Source organism: Molossus molossus, unplaced genomic scaffold, assembly GCF_014108415.1.
Source record: "Molossus molossus isolate mMolMol1 unplaced genomic scaffold, mMolMol1.p scaffold_m16_p_8, whole genome shotgun sequence".
NCBI lineage: Eukaryota > Metazoa > Chordata > Mammalia > Chiroptera > Molossidae > Molossus > Molossus molossus.
In genome coordinates this window covers 103,162,351-103,183,076 of record NW_023425402.1, presented here as the reverse complement: position 1 = coordinate 103,183,076, position 20,726 = coordinate 103,162,351, and the positions used below count along the sequence as shown (strand labels likewise).

Genomic DNA, 20,726 nt, shown 5'->3' with positions numbered 1-20,726 from the left:
TATGGTGAACTGAGATTTCCTTTATTCCTTAACATCACTAGTATGAATGTGAAAAACCATGCAGTGTTCAATGCACTCCATTTAAGACACTGGGTAAGACGCCCTCTAGTTCGCTCTGCCTGGGATTACAGACGCGAACAGAGGACGTGACCACAGTGACCCTGTGGTTCTAAGTAGTGAGAGCAAACCCCCGGGCCTGGCCCGTGTTGCCTCCTCCGCAGCCATCCACGTCGCGGCGCACGTGTGCAACCTGGAGCGCTACCGGCTGGCTCGGTCGGCCCGCGCCCAGGGCCTGGCGGCCGCCCTCTCCAGGCTCGGCGACGCGGCGGGGGAGAGCTACCTGAACCCCGTCCGGACCCTGCGCGCGGTGAGTTCTCCAGGCTGCCTGCTTTCTCAGCTGAAAAACGCTGCCTTTTCCCACCCCTAGTACAACCAAGAGCACTGTGTTTTGGAAGCTCTTAATAAAAGAGCTTGAGAGAAGTTTCTGCCAAGTGTGAACATGAATTTCACTTTTTTTTTCTTTTTTTTTAGTTTTTTTTTCTTTCCCTGCCATAAATGTGGCTAAGAGGTTATGAGCAAGGAGAAAAACTGATGCTATTTAATTTGTTTAGAGAAAAATAATAATAATAAATACGCCTAAACAGGAAATGCAGTATCCTGTTAAATCACTAATATTTTACATTTTAAAAGCAGCTTGTGATTAGATATATTTTTGCTGATGTGAGACTCATAAAGAATGTGAAGTGCCATATAAATCCAGAGATTATAAATTATGTGTCTCCATTTTTAATTTGCAAATTGTTTTTTGGATCTATTCTCCCGTGTCGTATTTTGGCACACGTGTGTCTAGTTGGTTTGCCAAATCAGATGCTGGGCAAAGTAGCTATTTTCATGGTGAGGCCTGCGTGGCCAGTGACGTCACTGGTGTTAATTATCCGTGTGCACAGAGTGGCAGCCCACGTGGGAAACAGAAAGAAAACCAAACATGTGGCCACAGAAATCCACCTGCAGAGATTAAGACATTCCTTTCGCTTAACCTACTCCCTGCCTTTCTCCTTAGTTGATCTAAACCTTTGGCCCGGTGCTGCTGCATTGGACTATGCATCCAAAACATGAATCAGGTTTGAAAACATCAGTATTGTCCAAGAAGTGCCGTTAGGCAATACAGTCCAGAAATGGAACCCTCTCCGTCACCATCTGAGCGGTTTTGCCCAGGCAGCCTTATATGACGAAGCAAAATTCAAAGTCTCTTTTGGGGAAACATCTTCTAAAGTTATGTCCCCTAATTATCTTAAGATGATTTCCAATGTCAGGCATTGATCAAATAGAGCTATATTTTCTTAGCTGACAACAGTTAAAAGCACAAGTTTCAAAGTTATAAATCAAAACTCCAGATGCCGCAAGCCTGCGGGAATGCCTTGGGGGACCCATCTGGGCCACAGCATCTCTCTGGAACTTACTGAGGTGACCTGTGTTCCCCACTAAGGCTCTGGGAAGGTCACTGCTACACAAACCCAAGAATAAATCGCAACATTTTAAAGAGATCATATAAATAAATAATAAATAACGTTTATTATAAATACTTTTAAAGCAATTGAACAGCATGATTAAGCTACTTCTAATATATTTATTTCAAAATTTAGAAGTAACTTTGTAAGTACTAATTAGGTCCAGGGAACTCTCTCTAATTTGGGTATTTGGAGAAAGGTAGGTATCAGGAGCACAACATGTACTATATAGATAAAGTATTTCTTTTTTTTTTTTTATCCTCACCCGAGGACATTTTTCCATTTTTTGTTCAGATAGAGTGGGAGGGATAGAGAGGAAGAGAGAGAGAGAGAAACATCGATGTGAAAGGGACACATTGAGTGGCTGCCTCCCGCACGACCCAACCAGGGCCGGAGACAAACTGCAACCGCGGTACATGCCCTTAGCGGGAACCGAACCCGGGTCTCTCTGGACCGCAGGCCGATGCTCCAACCGCTGAGCCAAACCAGCCAGGGCCTGTATAGAGTATTTCTAACTAGCTGCAGTGATTTTATTTTGAGGACACATTGCAACTCAAACCAGTGTACGGTTTGGTGCAGGAAAAAGGAAGTAGGGTTTGCTGCAATAAACAAAGACGAATCGTCTGAAATTAGCACATCATCTGATATAAATGGATTTCTAAAATGTGTGAGTACACTTGAAAAAAACCCTTTAAATGCTTTAGACGTACCCTTTCAATTTTATTTCCACTGTTTGGTCTGTGAAGCAAAAATAAACACCCGAGAAGTCCCTGTCCAAATTACCTCGAGATCTCACGGCAGCCCCAATTAATGAGATTTTACTGACAAAAGATACAGTGTGAGTTTATTAAGCTCTCGGTCGTCTCGACGATAGGAACACGATGTATGAATACTAATGACTTGACAAGAACATGGGAAACTCACAACAAAAACAAACGCGTTGTGATTTATATTCTAAAAGGCTATTTAACCACCCTCTGCACTCACAGGTCAGCAAGCTGGTCTTTTGGCAGTGTAGACCAGATAAGAATAGCTGTATCTTTATTGATCACCTAGGATTTGCAGAGTCTTATGCCAAGCCTCCTGAGGTGGCATGAAAGAAATGCCAGTCATGGTCCTCCCAATTAAGCAGCCAAAGCGAGGACTAACTAACCACCAGAGAAGCAGGGTCTGTAGCTGCTTCACTCGGAATGCCTCTGGGGGGCTCTCAGAAAAAAGTGTTTCTTAATGTTAAAACGCAGTTAAGCCAAGTGATCCACATTTTTATTTTAAAAATCAAAAATTTGAAACTCAGATTTATTTTGCAGTGTTATATCGTAAAGTGTATTTTTATATAGTGCCTAATTTCAGTTCGGCATAGTGTCTTTGGCATCACAATTGCTTTATACGGATGGAAAATGAAGTTAAGGAAATGCATTTGATGCAATGTTCACACGGTGAGTGTCTGCCATCAGGTGGGGGAGAGGAAAGGGAGAAGGAACACCCTTCTTGAGTTGTCTGGGGACCATTCTAAAGCTACAACAGTGTAGGACAAAAGTAGGTTTATAGTGTGAGTGTGCAAAACAGTTTATTCTTGTGCTATTATTTATTATTTATTGTATTCTTCTCCATACGAACAACTGTGAACCTACCTTTGCCCCACCCTGTATATGTGTCTGATTAGAACATTTTGAATTGCTCTTTGCTTGGACACTCAAGTTTTGGTTCTCAAATGGAAAATTAGAACTCAGATATTAATGTCATGGCATCTGTCCTTTTAGAACACAGACACTGAGTTGCTAATGACAGTCGCGGGCATTACTGGCCTGATGATCTCTCTGGCTCTAACCTTGATCGTGACCTCTTCCACTGAGTTCATTAGACAGATCTCCTACGAGTTGTTCTGGTACACACACCACGTCTTCATCATCTTCTTCATCAGTCTGGCTGTCCACGGGGCAGGGTAAGTCCGTACTGTGCTCCCCTTGTAAGATGTTATCTCTGTGAACCTCAAAATAATCTGAGAACGCCCTTTGAATGGAAGAACATGACATGCAGGGGACTAAAGGACACAGAGGTCACATGAAAATCATGTTCAGTGTGGCAAACTCACTGTGTGGACCTTTTTTAGTAAGACTGAAAATAAGCGACATAGATGTTGAAGTACTATATTTATTTTTCCTAGTTAACTCTGCTGGGGAGTCTTGATGTCTTTAATAAAGTAGAAATAGAGGCATGGAAACAAGAAACAGACTGACGGATCTCTGAGGGAGGGGGAGGGCAGCAGGAAAAGATTAACCAAAGAATTTATAGCATATATGCATAACCAGTGGACACAGACAACAGTGTGGGGAAGGCCGGGGCCAGGCAGGAACCTGGAGAAGGGGAGCAAGGGGGGAAATGGGGGACATCTGTAACACTCACAACAATAAAGATAAAACAAGAAGAAGAAAAGAAAGATTGCTAGCCCCAGTGTAGAGAGCAAGGGTCCTCAGCAAACTATGGCTGCAACTTCAGAGCTTGCTGCTGTCTGTTTTGCAAATAAACTTCTTTTTTGTTTTTATTTTTTTTTCTTTACTGATTAGAGAGGGAGAGGGAGAGATAGAAACATCGATGAGAGAGAACATCGAGTGGCCGCCTCCTGCATGCCCCCCACTGGGGATTTGGCCCACAACCTGGGCATGTGCCCTGCCCAAGAGTCGAACTGACGACCTCTTGATGCATGGGTCAACACTCAACCACTGAGCCATACTAGCTGGGCTTATCAATAAAGTTATGCTGGAATACCAAAAATGATAAAATAAAATAAAATGAAGGAATTGTAATGAAGGTTGATGGCATTAGATACACACTTCATTCAGAACCTATGTCCACAAGCCAATTTAGATGGTATTAATCAGGATATATATTTTTGCCACCCATATTTCACTTCTACTCGAGCAAAACCATCCACTAGGAAACCCCGTGTGGGGCAGTAGGTAGAATGTGAGGTGGCCCGTCTGATCTGGGCTCTGCCACTGGCCCTTTAAATGCTCCAGACTTGCGTTAGTTTCCCCTCTGACCTCAAACATCCCATAAGTGCCGCCTGGCATTCCACCCCACCTGACACTGGCAATCCTCCTCATCAGGAAACTAGAACAGCACCTGAAGTATAACACTCTCCAATATACTGTTTTCAGTTCTTTAAATATTAGCAAAATCTTTTTGGACCAATTAACCAGTCGATGTCTATCAACTAGTCTGTCCCATATTAACTATTTCATAAATTGAAGCCTTGTTCCCCATTTCACAATTTGCAGAGCACACTCACGAGCATGATGGGTTTGACCCGACGCAGTCCTGTCCACAGAGCCTGAGCTATTCTCCCCATGTCATCAGGAGGAAGCAGGTGTGCAGGGTTCATTGACTCACTTAAGGTCCCAGGACAGATAAATAGGCGAGTCAGACCTAAGATGCCAGTCTTCAGACAACCAAACCTTTACTGGTAACAAGCCCTGAAGAACGGCCCTTCATTTTCAAGAATTAAACCTTCCTCCTCGGCACCTGGCGGGCTGTGGCCGGGATGCGCAGACACCGCGCGTGGCTCGGGCAGCGTTCGCTCTGCGTCCTGCGCCAGCAGAACCCGTCCTGCACCGTGAGCTCCCATCGCTGCCAGGGCCGCGCGCCGAGGGGCCTGGTACCCCAGGTGGGCTCTGCTCTGCCAGGCCAGGGAGGACCAACACAGCATGGCGACCGAGGGCCCTACGTGGGGCCCAGTGCCAGCTCTTCTAGATCTGCCCCTCGGCAAGTCACTGCCCGTCTCATGCCCCCACTAGGTGTTCCTTCTCTGCCAGCCCCACCTCTGTGGTGGTCGCTCCCATGCCGAAGACCGCCCCACCGGCCACAGTGTGTCGGGCACACATTGTGGAAGGAAGAATTGCCCCTGGGGGTATGGTACCCTACCAACTGCCTGTCCCTCCGCTGATTCTTAGGAAGCTAGTCAGTCAGCATTCAGCCTGCTGCCGTGTCCGCGAGCGTTCAAGGTCGCAGTGGGCCCCTCTGGCGTGTGACAGGTGCCTCACCTGACTACGCAGCTCTGGAAGGGGGAGGTGGTCCCACAGGGTTTCCGTCAGTCCCTCCCTTCTCCTCGGACTCTTCTCCCGGTGTTAACCCCTGTAGCACCCCGGGGAGGCTCTTCATAATCCACGCGAGTCTAGAAGTCTCCAGGAACAGCATGTGTGCCCGTCCCCACCCCGCCGCCCGGGCACACACCCTGCGCACTGTCCAAGCACGGGAGGATTTCGATGGGCAGTGCTTCATTGGAGATAGTTTTTAACATCCAAACACCATTTCATAAGATGAAATTTTTAGTCATTTTAACTTAGTTGAAAGGCTTATTTTCGGATAAGGGCCTCATTTAATCTTCTCAGCTTGAAGTATTTTACAGCTACTGTTTACAGCAAAAAGTAATTTGCAAAGTCCAAGTAAAGGAGGATTACTGGAATGTGTTAAAGCCCACTAATCTTCCTATTATGGGATGGCACAGATGAAGACATAACAAATTTAAAGTTTTAAAAAGATACTGCATTGGTGGGATGTCCTGAGGGTTCTTCAGATAATCCAGGGTATGTTGCCTACAGCCTGAAAATGAAGGTGTTAAAATATACAGGTTCTTTTCCTCCGGCTCCCATTTATTATTCCCCCTTCCTATATCTGGGCATCATTTGCTCATGGGAGATCCAGAGATAGTTTTGCTCATCTAACTCAAAAGGATGTTATCAAGTTTGGATGACTTCCATGACCAGATCGGGACAAAAGCCAAGATGTCAGTTCTTCAGGCTATTTCCCAGGGCACTGCTGCTCCTTCATCAACATGCCCTGTGCGGCAAGGGGGCACGTGGTACTCTACAGGCTACCCAGGGCATGAGCTTGTATGATGCTCAAGTTTCTCAGTCTGCGAGTACCATGTTCCTCAAAATTAACCAATGTATTTTATTCATAAACACTTAGGAATTGAGCAACTACCAGATTACCCTACCTCAATGTCTTATGCTTTGCAGCCTGGGTACCAATGGGTAACTTTGTCCCAAAGTTACTAGTCAAAGGTCAGTTAGGACTCCATTTGTGGCCAGTACAACACAGAAGGATACCAGGGCTCTGTTCAGGACATTTCCTGTCTCGATCTCAAGCTCGTCCATTTAGTCCTGAAGAAGCACTTTGACCTACTTTGACCTTGTCGAACACTAAGCCTACCAGTGGTCACTGGGGGAAAAATATCATTATTCAAGGCACTTCTGACTTCCTTACTTGAAAACTTCTAGATGCTCAGAAACAAACCAAGAAGGATAGACGTTAAATAAATCTGCAGAAGACCCAAATAGCACAAAGTTAGCCAATTAGCCCAAATCAGCGATCAGGACGAGATGTAACCTAATTAAATTCAACAGTCTACAAAAGGATGTGTTCAAACAATTCCCCTTCATTATAAATTCTCTAATGCGAACACTTCCCATTTAACACAGGATACCACAAAGGGGCACTTCTTTGCTGAGATCTTCCAGGTTACTCAAAGCTTCTCAAGTTCCCATTTTTAAAGATGCTAAGGGAAATGAATGAAGGATAGCCCATTGCGAGACAGTAGATGTGTCTAGAGCTTACTGTAGACTAGTATCTGTGGTATTGCAAGACTGCTCAAAATCAATGTAAACTTTTGGGGTTTTGTTTTGTTTCCAATGGCCAGTCGGATTGTTCGAGGCCAAACTCCCGAGAGTCTCTTGCTACACAATGTCACCGTCTGCAGAGGCCACTACGCTGAGTGGCAGGCAGCTGCCCAATGTCCTGTGCCTCAATTTTCCGGCAAGGAGCCTTCGGTAAGAATGAACCCGGGAGCTTTTTGGGGGGGTATGTGCCCCTAGCAGGAACCGAACCCGGGACTCTTGGGCCGCAGGCCGACGTTCCAACTGCTGAGCCAAACTGGCCAGGGCTGAACCCAGGAGCTTTTAAAAATAGCTGTCGCTGTAGTCAAAATAACTAGAGCTCTTATATGCTTGAGAAAAGAACAGCCCATGTCACCACTAGACAAAGCCAAGTCTTCATTAAGTGTGCTAATGGAGAAATCAAGTTATGGATAATTTTAAAAGAGGTTTACTGCCAAAAGCACTCTGTCCGTTTTGAAATGCGTTCTCCTTCCATTTCGACGTGGACGTCTGATGTTGTGGGAATTCAGAGCAGCACAAGCCCGGGCGTGTCTCTGGAGGAATCAGAAAGCCGAGGGGCTGTCCACCCTCTGTTCTCAGCAAGCTCAGCAACCTGTCCCTCCTCTCCATCCTGAGACTTCACAGCATCACTTCCCAGTGAACACTGCGCCTCGCCCAAGTGAGAACGGGCCCTCTTTCTAAGCTGGCCTTCTTTCTCTCTACTGCTTTTAGGATAGAAAAAATGGGGTGTTAAGTGCATCGCCTTGCTGTTTTAATTAAGCTCCCATAACTGAACTAATGACAATGGGAGCCAAAAAAGAGACTTAATTAGAGCCGATGATGGTGCCTACAAGGTCTCAAAAGTGAGAATCGCTGGGTAGGCTGTAATCTTTCCCGTGGATGGCATAGGAAAATCGAAACAATAACCCTACTTGGTCTTCCCGGGTATCTTAGAACAACACGAACCTTGGGACAGCTAAGCGATGTGTAAACAAAAATGAAACTAGAAGAAAACAAATGCCCAAAAATAGGTCATAGAGAATGGGTTCGTAGCATATAACAGAATATATATCATGGGATTTAGGAAATTAAGTCATCAACTTTTGAAGAATAAAACGATCGACTTTTTCTAAAACCCTCAAATATATTAAATTAAGCACTGGCTTTTAAGGTGCAAACTGCCAGGAAGGAGGTTTAAAACAGCGAACTGGAATAGATGTGCCCACAGACTGTGGTGGTTTTAATGGCCAGTATAGATTGTCTCTGTCTTAAACTCAACTAGCAGCAGCCACTGCCCTGCCTGCATATTAATGGGGAACATGAATGCCTCTCTAAAATTTTCAGCTACAGCGTCTCCATAAAAAAATCAATATCTTCCCACACCTCATGAATACAGACCAGAGCCTGCTCCCAGCAGCAGCAGATGCCGACATTAATTATCATTAGAAGGGAGAACTTACCCATCTCTGTGGCTCTTCCCTGCTACACCTCCTTGCACACCCAAACTCATGTTGTCACTCTTCCCCATTATTTTTAATGGATCCTAATTCAAAGTGTGTATGGGCTGTGCAATTACCGCTTGGCTGGGTGTACATATTCTCTCTGATGTCTCGTAGACGCTGAATCCAGAAGGCATCCCAAGGACAAGGAAGGGCTCTGGCGCCTCACTGCACCACATGTACCTGGTGTTTGCAGGACCCCATCCCTCCTCTTAGCCTCCCTTAGCGCAGTGCGTCTCCGCGGTGCTGTTAGCAATGGAACCTTGCAGCTCACCCTCAATGGTGCACGGCTCCCCTCGTTAGGAAAGAGCATGCTTTGCACATCACCTCACCGAAACTCAACTGATCAAAGGAACCAATTACACCTGCTCGCCCCTTCTCTCCCGCTTGTCCTACTGCCCCTCTTGTCCTGAAACTCAGACACACACAGACCCCAGATTCTAGAGGTGTTCACGCAACTCATTCTCAAAAGATGCCTGGTCTTCCTTAGCCACAAAAGCGCCTTACTGCACTTACCTATGGCACCAATCAGTAATAACTATGATGGTGATAAGGCTGCTGCTCTGCAGATTATTAGAGGGTGACATCAGCAGTCTAGGGAAAGCTTTAACTGAGGTAGACACTCCGCAGCCTTGCTCCAAGGGGCTGCTACATGTTTGGACGCAGGATTCAGAGAGCTGGTTCCTGCCCCTGGAAATCTCATTGTCTAGAAAAAGAGGCCGTTCACAAGCTCACACACAAAATAAAATCAAAGCCAGCATGTTCTTATTTCCTGGTAAAAATGAAAAACCAGGAGCGAAAGTGGAGGAAACGAGTTTCATTACTGCAGCTTTTAAATCAACGCGGTTTTATTTCTATCATAAAGTACTCACTGTACAGCGACTCTCTGAGTATTTCTGGAGAAGGCAAAAATAAAGCTAAGAATCCACAAAGTATTTTAGCATTTAAGAAACTCATACGAAACAGTCAGCTCCCTTTATTTCATAGGTGGAGAAGTGGATGCCCGAGGAGTTTTAATTTCTTACCCATGGTCATAAAGGGCATTCCCAACAAAGCCAAAGCAAGAAACCAGAGCTTCTGATTCTGTGGCCATAAACTTTCATCTCTATACCCTTCAGCACTTATTCTGAGTCTCTGGCCTCTCCCACCCTCCACTCTGCTGCTATCTATAAGGACATGTCCCCGACATTATATTCATGTCTGTGGATAAAGTTTAAACAGTTGTTTGGAGAGAACCCCAGATGATAATTTCTTTCAACACATTTTACAAAACAGAAAATTTGAACGTAAAAAGTCTCAAAATTTGCCTGAAGGCATAGGGTTCTGGGTGATAACACCAGAAGCCAGGTCTTCTGAGACCCAGTTCCGAGCACCTGGCCACCTGCCCTTGCTGCTCTTCACAGTGACCTGCACCGTGACCTCCTTGTCTTTGTTCACTTTGTCTGCACTGGTCACTGCTACTAGGATAACCTTCTAAGATTCACCTCTGGCCATACCTCTCTCACTCCCCAACTTCCTGGGGCTCCCAGACTAACTCTCACCATGGAACTAAATTGAACTTTCTCCTCCTGAAGCAATTTATATACTAGAGCAGCGATAGAGCTGAGAGTTAGTGGCTTACATTCTCCTTCCCGACGAGTCGTACAAAGAAAATGAATCCATTCCATTTTATCGACATGGAAAAATCAGAGACCGTGACTGATTTGACACCACCAAAATCAGGTCTGTGATGTCTAAAACTTTCTCAAATGTGCGTGGAAGATTATTTGTAAAAGTACGTTACAGACCGTGTGAGTGTTTTTGCAAATACCTCTCTAAATTTACACAGGAAAAAAAAATTGCATGCTTGCTATTATTTCTGTAAATATCTAGACCAATTCTCAAAACCCTTTGGGGTTGATCTGAGCACAGCGACTCATGGATTCATTCGCTGGGTCAATGTCATCCTTCACATCTACCCCTTCCGGATTTTCTCCCTCACTCTGCTCATTGTCAGGGCCTCGCCGACAGATAGGTGGGCAGAGGTTCTGTTCTCTCTGCTGTTCTGAACATCTCGCCGACTCCCACTGAGGCAGAAAACAATAGGTGGGTCAAATTGCTTCGTGTTGCCTGCATAAATCAAGCCTCTCTCGAGTAAACGAGAGACACTCTCAGGGACAAAGCAGAGAAGGCTGATGTTGTGAGAAGAGGTGCCATGCAAAACACACCCAGAAAGAAACAAAGAGAGCTAAAAACCACAAGAAAGATAACAGAAGTAAAAATAACGCTGAAGCGCTTGTGACCCGTCAACAGACAAGATAGATCAGGAAGCAGGTAAGGGACGAAGGAGTGATGAAGATAGAGAGTCAGCCGATGATGGTTTGGTGGACGCCCTTCCTGCTCCTAAGATAGCAAGCAGACCCGGAGTTTGTTGTGCTGGGTTTGGAATACCAGGGAGGGAGTTTAGGGGCCTTGAGAAATGGGTTGAGTTATAGTCCTGGCTCTCTGCAATCCAGATCTGTCTCCCTAGGCAACTCATACTCATTCCCAGAACATCTGGTTTTTAATTCTATAAATGCAAAATGAGACCAGATTTCTAAGAACCCTTCACATCCTGAAATGCAATAAATTAATAAGTCTCTAATGTGCTGTAAAACAAGTGAAAGGACCAATGTCAGTGTGGGGCAGGAAGAAGCGCATCGCATGGTCAATGCTCGAGAGAAGCATCAGGGTCCTGGGAGAGCACAGCCCAGGTGGCCAGGCACATCCTTACTGTGGCCCTGGACAATTTGATCTTGTTGAGCCTTCGCTTCCTCTTCTGTAACATAAAGAGAATACCATATGCCCTGTAGGCTTGTTTGGTAGCAGACCCAAGAGAAGCCTTCAAATATTTTACATTTCCATTCTTTTCCTTTTGGGGGAAGACGACACCTTATGTTGTCCCCAACACGTGGTACGGTGATAGCCTGCTGCTCAGATGAGAATCCGTAATGCAGTTTATACTCAGAAAAGGCCTACAGTATGGGCTTCAGTAAAAATGGAAATGTTCATGCCACGGTTCTCCAGACTTCTGTGCTGGTTCTGTAAACATGGGTTTAAAATGCTGAGAAACCAACTTAGGTTTAATTTCAGATAATATTGTCCGTGTGTGCGTGTGTCGGTGTATATGTGTCTGTGGGGTGAGGTGTGTTTTTTTCCGGCAGACCTCCAATTTGTGATGTATCTGTGGCCCCCAAAATTACTATTGGAAATGTTTGTATTTAATTTCCCATGTCTTAGGTTGGCTCAGTAATGTAACTTTCTGAGCCTTTGACTTGGGCTGAATTTGGGAGCATTTATGACCCTATCATATGCAACATAAACATCAATCTGCTTTCTTATTTCTTTGCAAATTTAATTATTTCTAATTACATAAAGGCATCATTGATCAAGTAAGCATAAAAACCAATACAGAAGAGTTTAATCTCTTAAATAAGCTTGTAGACTTCAAGGAATAATTGAATCTTCTAGTATTTAATACAAGGAGACATCTTGGTTGTTGACAACTGGCCCAAAGTTAAAGGAAAATGTCTAACCCCCTTCATTTTATATATCGATTCAGTTCAAATTGAAAATATTTGGATTCTATTTTCATTTCCTTTTCCTCTCTCTCTGCAGACTTGGAAATGGGTTTTAGGCCCTGTGGTCTTATATGCATGTGAAAGAATAATTAGGGTCTGGCGATTTCAACAAGAAGTTGTCATTACGAAGGTATGGTGTAGCTTTATGTCGGAATAAAAGCCTGCATGAGGATGAAAATTTTTTTATTAGCCTGAGTTTTTAATTTGTCATCTTTATTGCAGAACCATCTGCAATTTAGAGGCTCATCTTCTGTTCTAATAATTGCTTGCATCCTGTGTGTCTTTTAGCGTGGTTAATTTAACTGGAGGCAGGGATCGGGGCTGCAGACTGGTACACGGAATTCTGAGAAAGGCTGTGGTACACGAACCAGCTGTATTCCTCTTCACTTCACTTTCTCTCCAGAGGGACTGGGCATGCTTTATACCTCGAAGTATCATCACTTCCTTCACACGTAGAGACACGGATTCTGCAGGCACACAAATAACATGCATTTATTTTCAAGCCCACACACTCATACCTAGAATCATCGAACGGAAGATGAGGGAAGAGTCGCCCTCAGGTTCAGAGAGTGGGAGATGCTGGGAGAGTCGAAAGAGACGGAGAGGAGAGACGGGAGAGGAGCTCTGCCCTGGGGAGTGAGTAGCACTTGCCCTGTGGCAGCATTTCCCAGCCTTGCTGAGCCTACTCGCAGCTCACTGATACCTACCTCGGGCTGGAGGAAGATATGGGCAGATAGACCGAGAATACATGATCTAGGAGACTGCAAAGGTACCAAATACTCTGCCCCCGTGTTCTAAATGTCTGGGAAGAAATTCTCTGCTAACCAAACCTATACCACTTTGCTAATACAATATTAACAGAATACTACATCTCTTTAACTGACTTGGTGAGAGCAGAGGCCTAGAAATTGCTTCATATTTCTGTTTTAAGCTGTTTCTATGTTGCTGTTTTCAAGTTAAGCACCAAAGGCTATGAGTCTGTATCAAAAGCTAGACAGTAAAACTTGTAGAAATCCACTAAAGCTGTTACTAGGGAGACAGTTGAACAGCAGAAGCAGAACGAATATGAGTAGGGCGAGGAGAAACAGAGCTGATGATTAAAATGTGGTGACATTCTCTTAGGTGTAGAAAAATATTTTCACAGAATCAAGGCAAGATTTTTTTCCCTTATAACTCTTGCCACAATAAAAGACCTGGGGACCTGGAGAGATTTTTCAGAAAACAAGATGGAAATCTAAAAAGGGAAATTAGCTCCTTCCCTCTGATAAGCAGCAAGTTATCAAGTTCTTACAAAAGTAATAAGCGTTTGGCATGACCCTTCCTATATCTAAAGCCCGAGTGTAGGTAGGAGACGTGACTAAAACCGAATGAAACATTTCAGAGTGCGTTTGAAGAACGTTTTCCACTTAAAAGGTAGAAAAATCAGGGTTAATTCACAAAGGATTGAAAAAACATTCTGACCCTTTAAAACTGAACCTACCCTTTGAAAACGTGGAGATAATTCTGTGACTATTTTAATAACTTGAAGTAGCATTAAGGGCACTGCATGACATGCCAGCTTACATTTTCTTGGGTCTGGTGAGCTGTGCTAAGGAAAGCTTGGCCATTTGGGACATGAAGTCACACGCTGGACACCACGTGGCACCTGGATGCAGATGCCCAGGTTTCAGACATCACTGAAGGAGCTAAACTTCATTCTTGCTGGATTTGCCATGAAAGTGGCGGCCAAGACCCTCAGAGGCTCATAACAAATGGTGAATGTAAATTACACCTCAAAGAAGCTGTTTTGTTGATTTCTTTTTAGTTTATTTTTATAGTTGAGAGTATTATACATGTTCCCCCTTTTTCCCCCTGTGCCCCCCTCCACCGGCTTCCACCCCATCCCAGGCCTCCACCGCACTATTGTCTGTGTTCACGGGCTATGCATATATGCCTATAAGTTCTCTGGTTTCTCTCTTCCCACTCCCCTTCTGCCCCCTTCCCTCTGAGATCTGTCAGTCTGTTCTCTGTTTTCATGCCTCTGGATCTATTTTGTTCGTCAGTTAATTTTGTTCATTAGACTCCATATATAAGTGAGAGCATGTGATATTTGTGTTTCTCTAGCTGGCTTATTTTGCTTTGCAAAATACTGTCCAGGTCCTTCCATGCCGTCTCAAAGGGTAAGAGATCCTTCTTTTATACAGCTGCATAGTATTCCATTGAAAAAAGCAGATTTCAAAATGTGAAACCCTTTGATGTAATGAAGGCTATTTTCTCATTACTTGGCCTGAGTGAAAACACCAACAACTCCCTTGTTCTAATTTAGGTGGTAAGCCATCCGTCTGGGGTCCTAGAACTTCACATGAAAAAGCGCCACTTTAAAATGGCGCCAGGGCAGTACATCCTGGTGCAGTGCCCGTCCATATCCTCGCTGGAGTGGCACCCGTTCACCCTCACCTCGGCTCCCCAGGAGGACTTCTTTAGTGTGCACATCCGGGCGGCAGGTGACTGGACAGGAGCTCTGTGTCGGGCCTTTGACGCTGAGGGACAGGCCCTGAAGGAGCCCTGGAACCTTCCCAGGTGGGATCCCGTGTTTTCTCTATGTATAAGTTGGAATGGTTTTAAAAGTAAGAAATTTTAGTGCATCAACATGCTACCAAATTTAGCAATATCTTTATTCTAGATGGTAAATTTGACTCCATTTCTTAAATTCGAGAATCTATATTAAAAATACAGTCATTAAGTTCTGGGGGGGCGGGGGTCAAAAGTGTGGATTTTCCATTGCACAGAGCCAGTCCCTCTAAACCCACATCGGTCAAGGGTCAACTGTAATTTAGAAGATTTCCAGTAGAATCAAGTACATTTCTTACAAACAAAAAAATGTCCAACGAAGGCAGGCAATGATTCAGGGAGAAGTAGAATCTTACTTTCCCAGCTCCAAAACGTCACTTGGCTAATTGTATGCAGCCCGTGGTGGAAAAGACAGCCCTGTGAACTTTTTGTTGTTAGGCTGAGGTCTTTACATTTTATTTGTAAAGTTTGGTCTTCATAAGAAGCGTGTTTCCTGGTCAGAATTAATCTGGCAGGATCCTTACGCTGGGGAAAGAGCTAACAATTACAGATTGATGCTCATAAAACGACAAAATGACCAGACAGTCAAGGAAGTTAGTGGTGGCAGCTGGTCTGTCAGCCCTGCGTGTGTGTGTACAACGAGTGTTGATCACCCTCCACTGTGTGCCAGAAATAGAGAGATGGCACAGCACTGCCTCCTTCCTCTAGGACAGCAGGAGGTCTAAGGCCAGCAAATGCTTCGGTTTTGCTACAAGGAAGATGTGCAAAAGGCAGGTCTGAGAAGGTTGGGCAAGCACTGATGCCGTCTGGTCTAGTCTCCTAGGGTTGTTGCAATGAAGGACCACAAGCTGGGTGGCTTAAGACAACAGAAACGTATTCTCCCACAGGTCTGGAGACTATGGTACAAAATCTACGTGTCTGGAGGGCCACACTCCCTCTAAAATCCATAGGGCAGAACCCTTCCTTGCCTCTTCCTGGCCTCTGGTGGTTGACCAGCAATCCTTGCTTCCTTGGCCTCCACTGCAGTGTTCTTTCCTCTTGTGACTGTGTCTCTGTGTTTCTGTAACCTCTTCTTGTAAAGACGCCAGTCATATTGGAATAAGGGCCCACCCTCCCATCTGACCTCATCTTCACTTGATGAATAGCATCTACAGCAACCCCATTTCCAAATAAGGTCACATTCCAAGGTACTATTTCAACATATCACCTGGGGGATGTGATTCAATCCAAAACAGCATCCTACTCCAAAAAGCCTGGGCCTGTGACACCAGTCCAGTGTCAGTTACCCCTCCTTAGCTCCTTTGGGTAAACAGCGGCTTAATGCTGATCCCTACTCCTACTGTGGGATTACCTGAAAAGCACACAAAGCCTGTCTTTGGGGCCCCAGACAAACAGGGACACATGAAAACAACGTTGAGAAAAACATTTTTGAAATAACTGATATTTCAAAAGAAGCATCAAGAGGTTCTCTCTTCTGCCATCCTTGGAGGGTATCAGGGACTACCAAGCAGTGGCCACTGCCATAGGAAATTGCGTGGTGAGCACAGTAAAATCACACCTAGAATGGAACTTCCGGGGGCAGGATGCTGTCTGTTCTCTTCGGTATGACCAGTACCCAGAACAGTGTCTGACACATAGTGTGTGCAGGCTCAGTGTCTGCTAAAGGAATGAATGAACCTCTGGACCTGATAGGGTGCTTCAGCTCATTTCACTTGACAAGTATTTACAGGTGGCACACTGGGTACTGGAATTAACTTGAGGCACAGAATCCAATCAGTGGATTGTCCCCTTCCCCCTCCCGCGGGACACTGAGCTTTGGCCACGGGGCACGGCACCTGGCTGTGTTTGGCGGGTAGGAAGAGCCCCGTGCTTTGATTCTAAGCGCTGGTACTACAGAGTTGTGTGGTGCCAGACCAGACAGAGCCCCAAGTCAGAGGACAACACCTGACTCTTCCATTAAGACCTTTCTTTTCATCATGGGAAAGAGGCAATGTAACAGGATTCTAAGATTCAGAATGCAGTATAAATGCTTAAAATCAGGGATGAAAGTATGTACGCACACACACGCACGCACACACTCCCAGGCTCCCTAGGCCCCTGGGCTCCCTCCCGCTTCCCGGTGCAGCACCATTGTCATTTCCCACACACCAAGCACACTCCCCATTCCCTCCACCTGCGACACCCCCTCAGATCTCTGCCCGCCCCCTCCACTCCCAAATCTCTGCTCAAATGTCTCCTTTCCTTCCCTCTTCCCGGCTGACGCTCGGGGTCACTGTGCTCTCTACTTCTGCACAACACACCACCTGACACACTGAATTCCTGTTCAGTTCGTCAGCATCTCTCCCCACACTGGAGTGGAAGTTCCAGGAGAAAGGGGACGTTATCTGTTTGGTTCACCTTGCGTCCCCAGGGCCAGAGCAGGCCCGAACTCCTGGTCGGCATCAATAAATATGTATGGAATGAATAAAAATGAGTTGTCACAAACAGCACAGCTTCCCTTTATTTGTTCAGTTCGTTTGAACAAATTCGTATGTGTTAGCACACGCGCTAGCAGCTAGAATTTGTTTATGTCTTCAACCCACGAAGAACCAGACTTTTATTGGACTTCTTGGAGGACTTCGTCTCTCAAAGGTGTTTTACTTTTGAATTAAATCAAACACTTTGGGGAGAGCACCATACTTTTCACTGCTTTTGGATCCAGAAAGGATTTAATCCAGCCCCAGGAGTCAGTGACTTGAGGGGCCCAGAGGAGAAGCAGACCTGGGCCCAGAGCCTTTCCCAGAGCCCAGGAGAAAGGGACAGACATGAGCTCCTTTGGGAGACGTTCCCCTCCCCAGTCAAACGAAGGATTTCTCAGAGTTGATCCTGGAGTTCTCAGCGGGGGCTCCGGCATCAGTCAGCCTTGGCTCAAAGCACAGCTGTGTGCGTGATCCTGGAGAATGCCTCTACCGCTGTGCCTCAGTTTCCCCACCTGTAAAACGAAGATGATAATAATAGTGCTTAAGGCTTTGTTTAGGATTAAATGTGACAGTTCATATAAAGCCCGTAGCATGATGCATAATAAAAAATAAAATTTGGCTATGGTTTTTATCAAAATAAGAAAGATCACCAACCACAGAGATGACAGCCAAAGTGGTGATTAGATAAGGAGAACTATTTTAGATGAATAAAAGTCACCGGTTCAAAGAGACAAGACTAGAGGTTGATGAGGTGGGTGGGGGATGCTGCTGACCATAAGCAACCCGGAACAGCATGGTGTGGACGCTGGAAAGGTAAATTGCTTTCTATTCTGCACTGTTGGAAATTCTCTGTATCCAAATCAAACAGGAAGGAGCTGAGTGATCTTGATAAATAAGAATTTGGCCCTGGCCAGTTTGGCTCAGTGGTTAGAGCGTCGGCCTGCGGTCCGGAGAGACCCGGGTTCGGTTCCCACTAAGGGCATGTACTTCGGTTGCAGTTTGTCCCCGGCCCTGGTTGGTCATGCGGGTGGCAGCCACTCGATGTGTCCCTTCACGTCGATGTTTCTCTCTCTCTCCCCCTTCCTCTCTCTCCCTCCCACTCTATCTGTACAAAAAATGGAAAAATATCCTCGGGTGAGGATAAAAAAAAAAAAAAAAAAAGAATTTGGACAAAAGAAGCCAGTTGAGGATTGTGAGAAGCCTGGAAAAATGAAGACATTTTGGTCCAGAAAGAATAATTAAGGTGTCATGATAGCTACGATCAACTATTTCAAGGTCTGAGATGCAGGAAAGAGAAAGACCTGATAAGTGTTTCTCAAGAAGACAAGGGACGAGTTATGCAAAGACAGATCTCAGTGAGACGTGAGAAAAACTCTCTAATTCTTAGAGCTGCCCCTAAATGGAACCAGGTACTCTCTGGTCTATTATCGGAAATGTCAGCTATCAGGGATGTAGGAGGACAGATCACTATATTCACAGAGAAGTTGGACTGAATATTGTCTGCTTCCACTTCCGGCCTAGGTTCTCAATTTTAATTATGTAGAAATGTGTGCATTATGTATTTCTATGGATTATATGGCACAATTCTTCTTTGGATTCAATTGTTATCTTTTCACATCAGTGTCAAATAAGTCCCAAATATGACTAATTATAAAAACAATTACCAATAGGACATGTTAATCCATGATCAGCTTCACCTTTTCTCTCTCAATTCCCCTCATGTAATTATTTATGAAATAATCTGCATTGGGCTGAAATACTAACCCTTTCTGGTTAATGACCTTTTATTTTTATTCTTCCATTTCCATATATCCATATGTAATAAAGCCTTATTAATTAAGATTAACTTGGGGAGAGTTCATTTGAATTATTAGGAGGTCTGGCATGTGGAATATTTTTAAATAAACCCAATTGAACTTTCATAGCACATCCTAAGCCCAAATGGGCCAACCTGGGGTGCCTTCAACAGACACCCCGTAGGGAACGGTTATGAATAACTTAGAACCCTTTCAATTAGCATATCTTTGTTCATATGTAAATGTGTGCTTTTGGAATAGTTGACTTTTTTCAGTACATTCTGCTGACTGAAATCTTTTAAACATTCCCTTTACGATTTATTCAACAAACTGTTATTGAACAACTCCGAGCGGGAGCGTGAGCGTGGCGCTGGGATGCGGCGGTGAGCAAAGGCAGACACAACACAATCGCGCACACACACCCAGACAAGTGTACTGCGGAGGAGGGAGCACGGTGTGTAAAATATAAGAAGATTGAACTAGTCTAAGGAGTTCATGAATCTTCCCCAGGATAGTAATGACTGGGATGCAACCTAGTGAAAGGGCAGCTATTAACCAAGTAAGGGGAGAAATTGGGGCAGAGTATTCCGAGTGAGTACCTGGATTGTGATGTGTAAAGGCCCTGTGGCAGAATGGGGAACTGTATATTTTAGAAAATGGCAGGAAAGCCAGTGCGGAGAACTGGTCATGAGAACTGGAGTAGAATCCAGGGCCAGTCCATGTAGAACCACATCAAAGACAATCACATTCATTCGGTCAGTATGGTGTCTCCATATCAAGAAAGGTTTGCTAAGCAAAGACGCATCAGGGCCACCCCAGCCTAATTATTACAGATTTTGGGTTCGCACAATCTAAAACAACAAATTTTAGAAATTGCGTGTAACTGACAAGTTATCTCAAAATGTTTTGTTTATTTTAAATAATGACTTCCATTAGGCAAAATTATATAAATATATGGCACTAAGGTATGGGACTGAATACATAAAAGCAGGGCAGAAGCACATTCACACAAGGACAGATAAACCTCCGGACCACCGGGATGCACCTGCTGTTTCTCCGACGGCAGCTTGGACAGGAGAAGAAAACAGAAAGGTTTCTACCAGGCTTCCCGGGGCCTGGAGCCAGAACAAGCTTCTAAGAACAGTCAGAAGAGCGTGCCCCGTGGAAGAGGCGTGAGCTCGCCCCGAGAGGTCAGGCACTGTCCTTCCATGAAGGACACCGGACTGTCCGGTGGACCCCAGGAGGCAGGCCCACCCCTGGAGCCCAAGCTGTCACAGGGCGTCCTCCAGCACAGGGCCACCCCCTGCGCACACTGCAAACTCGGCCACAGAGGGCACCACCTGGGAGCGTGCGTTTCGGGAGGGGTCTCTGAACGCCCTGTGCTTGCAGGCTGGCGGTGGACGGGCCGTTCGGGGCCGCGCTGACCGACGTCTTCCACTACCCGGTGAGCGTGTGCATCGCCGCGGGCATCGGGGTCACGCCCTTCGCCGCCGTCCTGAAATCTCTCTGGTACAGATGCTGTGAGGCTCAACCCCCGCTGGCGCTGAGCAAGGTATGGGGGAGACCACGGGTTCATCCTTCCGCGGCTTCCAAGGCTCAGCGTCCTGGTATCTATCATCTGGAGATTCTTGGGGAGGATTTTAATTAACTATGAGGGATAA

The 20,726-nt window shown here is 45.3% G+C and overlaps 1 protein-coding gene across 1 annotated transcript in view; it reads left to right on the top strand.

The window, feature by feature from the left end:
• NOX3 (NADPH oxidase 3) overlaps window positions 1-20,726 on the top strand; it is a 58,704-nt gene that overhangs the window by 12,989 nt on the left and 24,989 nt on the right. The window contains exons 5-10 of the mRNA XM_036249196.1: window positions 222-367; window positions 3,269-3,450; window positions 7,207-7,336; window positions 12,298-12,390; window positions 14,566-14,819; window positions 20,455-20,617. Of these exons, the coding sequence (XP_036105089.1) occupies window positions 222-367; window positions 3,269-3,450; window positions 7,207-7,336; window positions 12,298-12,390; window positions 14,566-14,819; window positions 20,455-20,617 (968 nt within the window). The remainder of the gene's footprint in view (window positions 1-221; window positions 368-3,268; window positions 3,451-7,206; window positions 7,337-12,297; window positions 12,391-14,565; window positions 14,820-20,454; window positions 20,618-20,726) is intronic.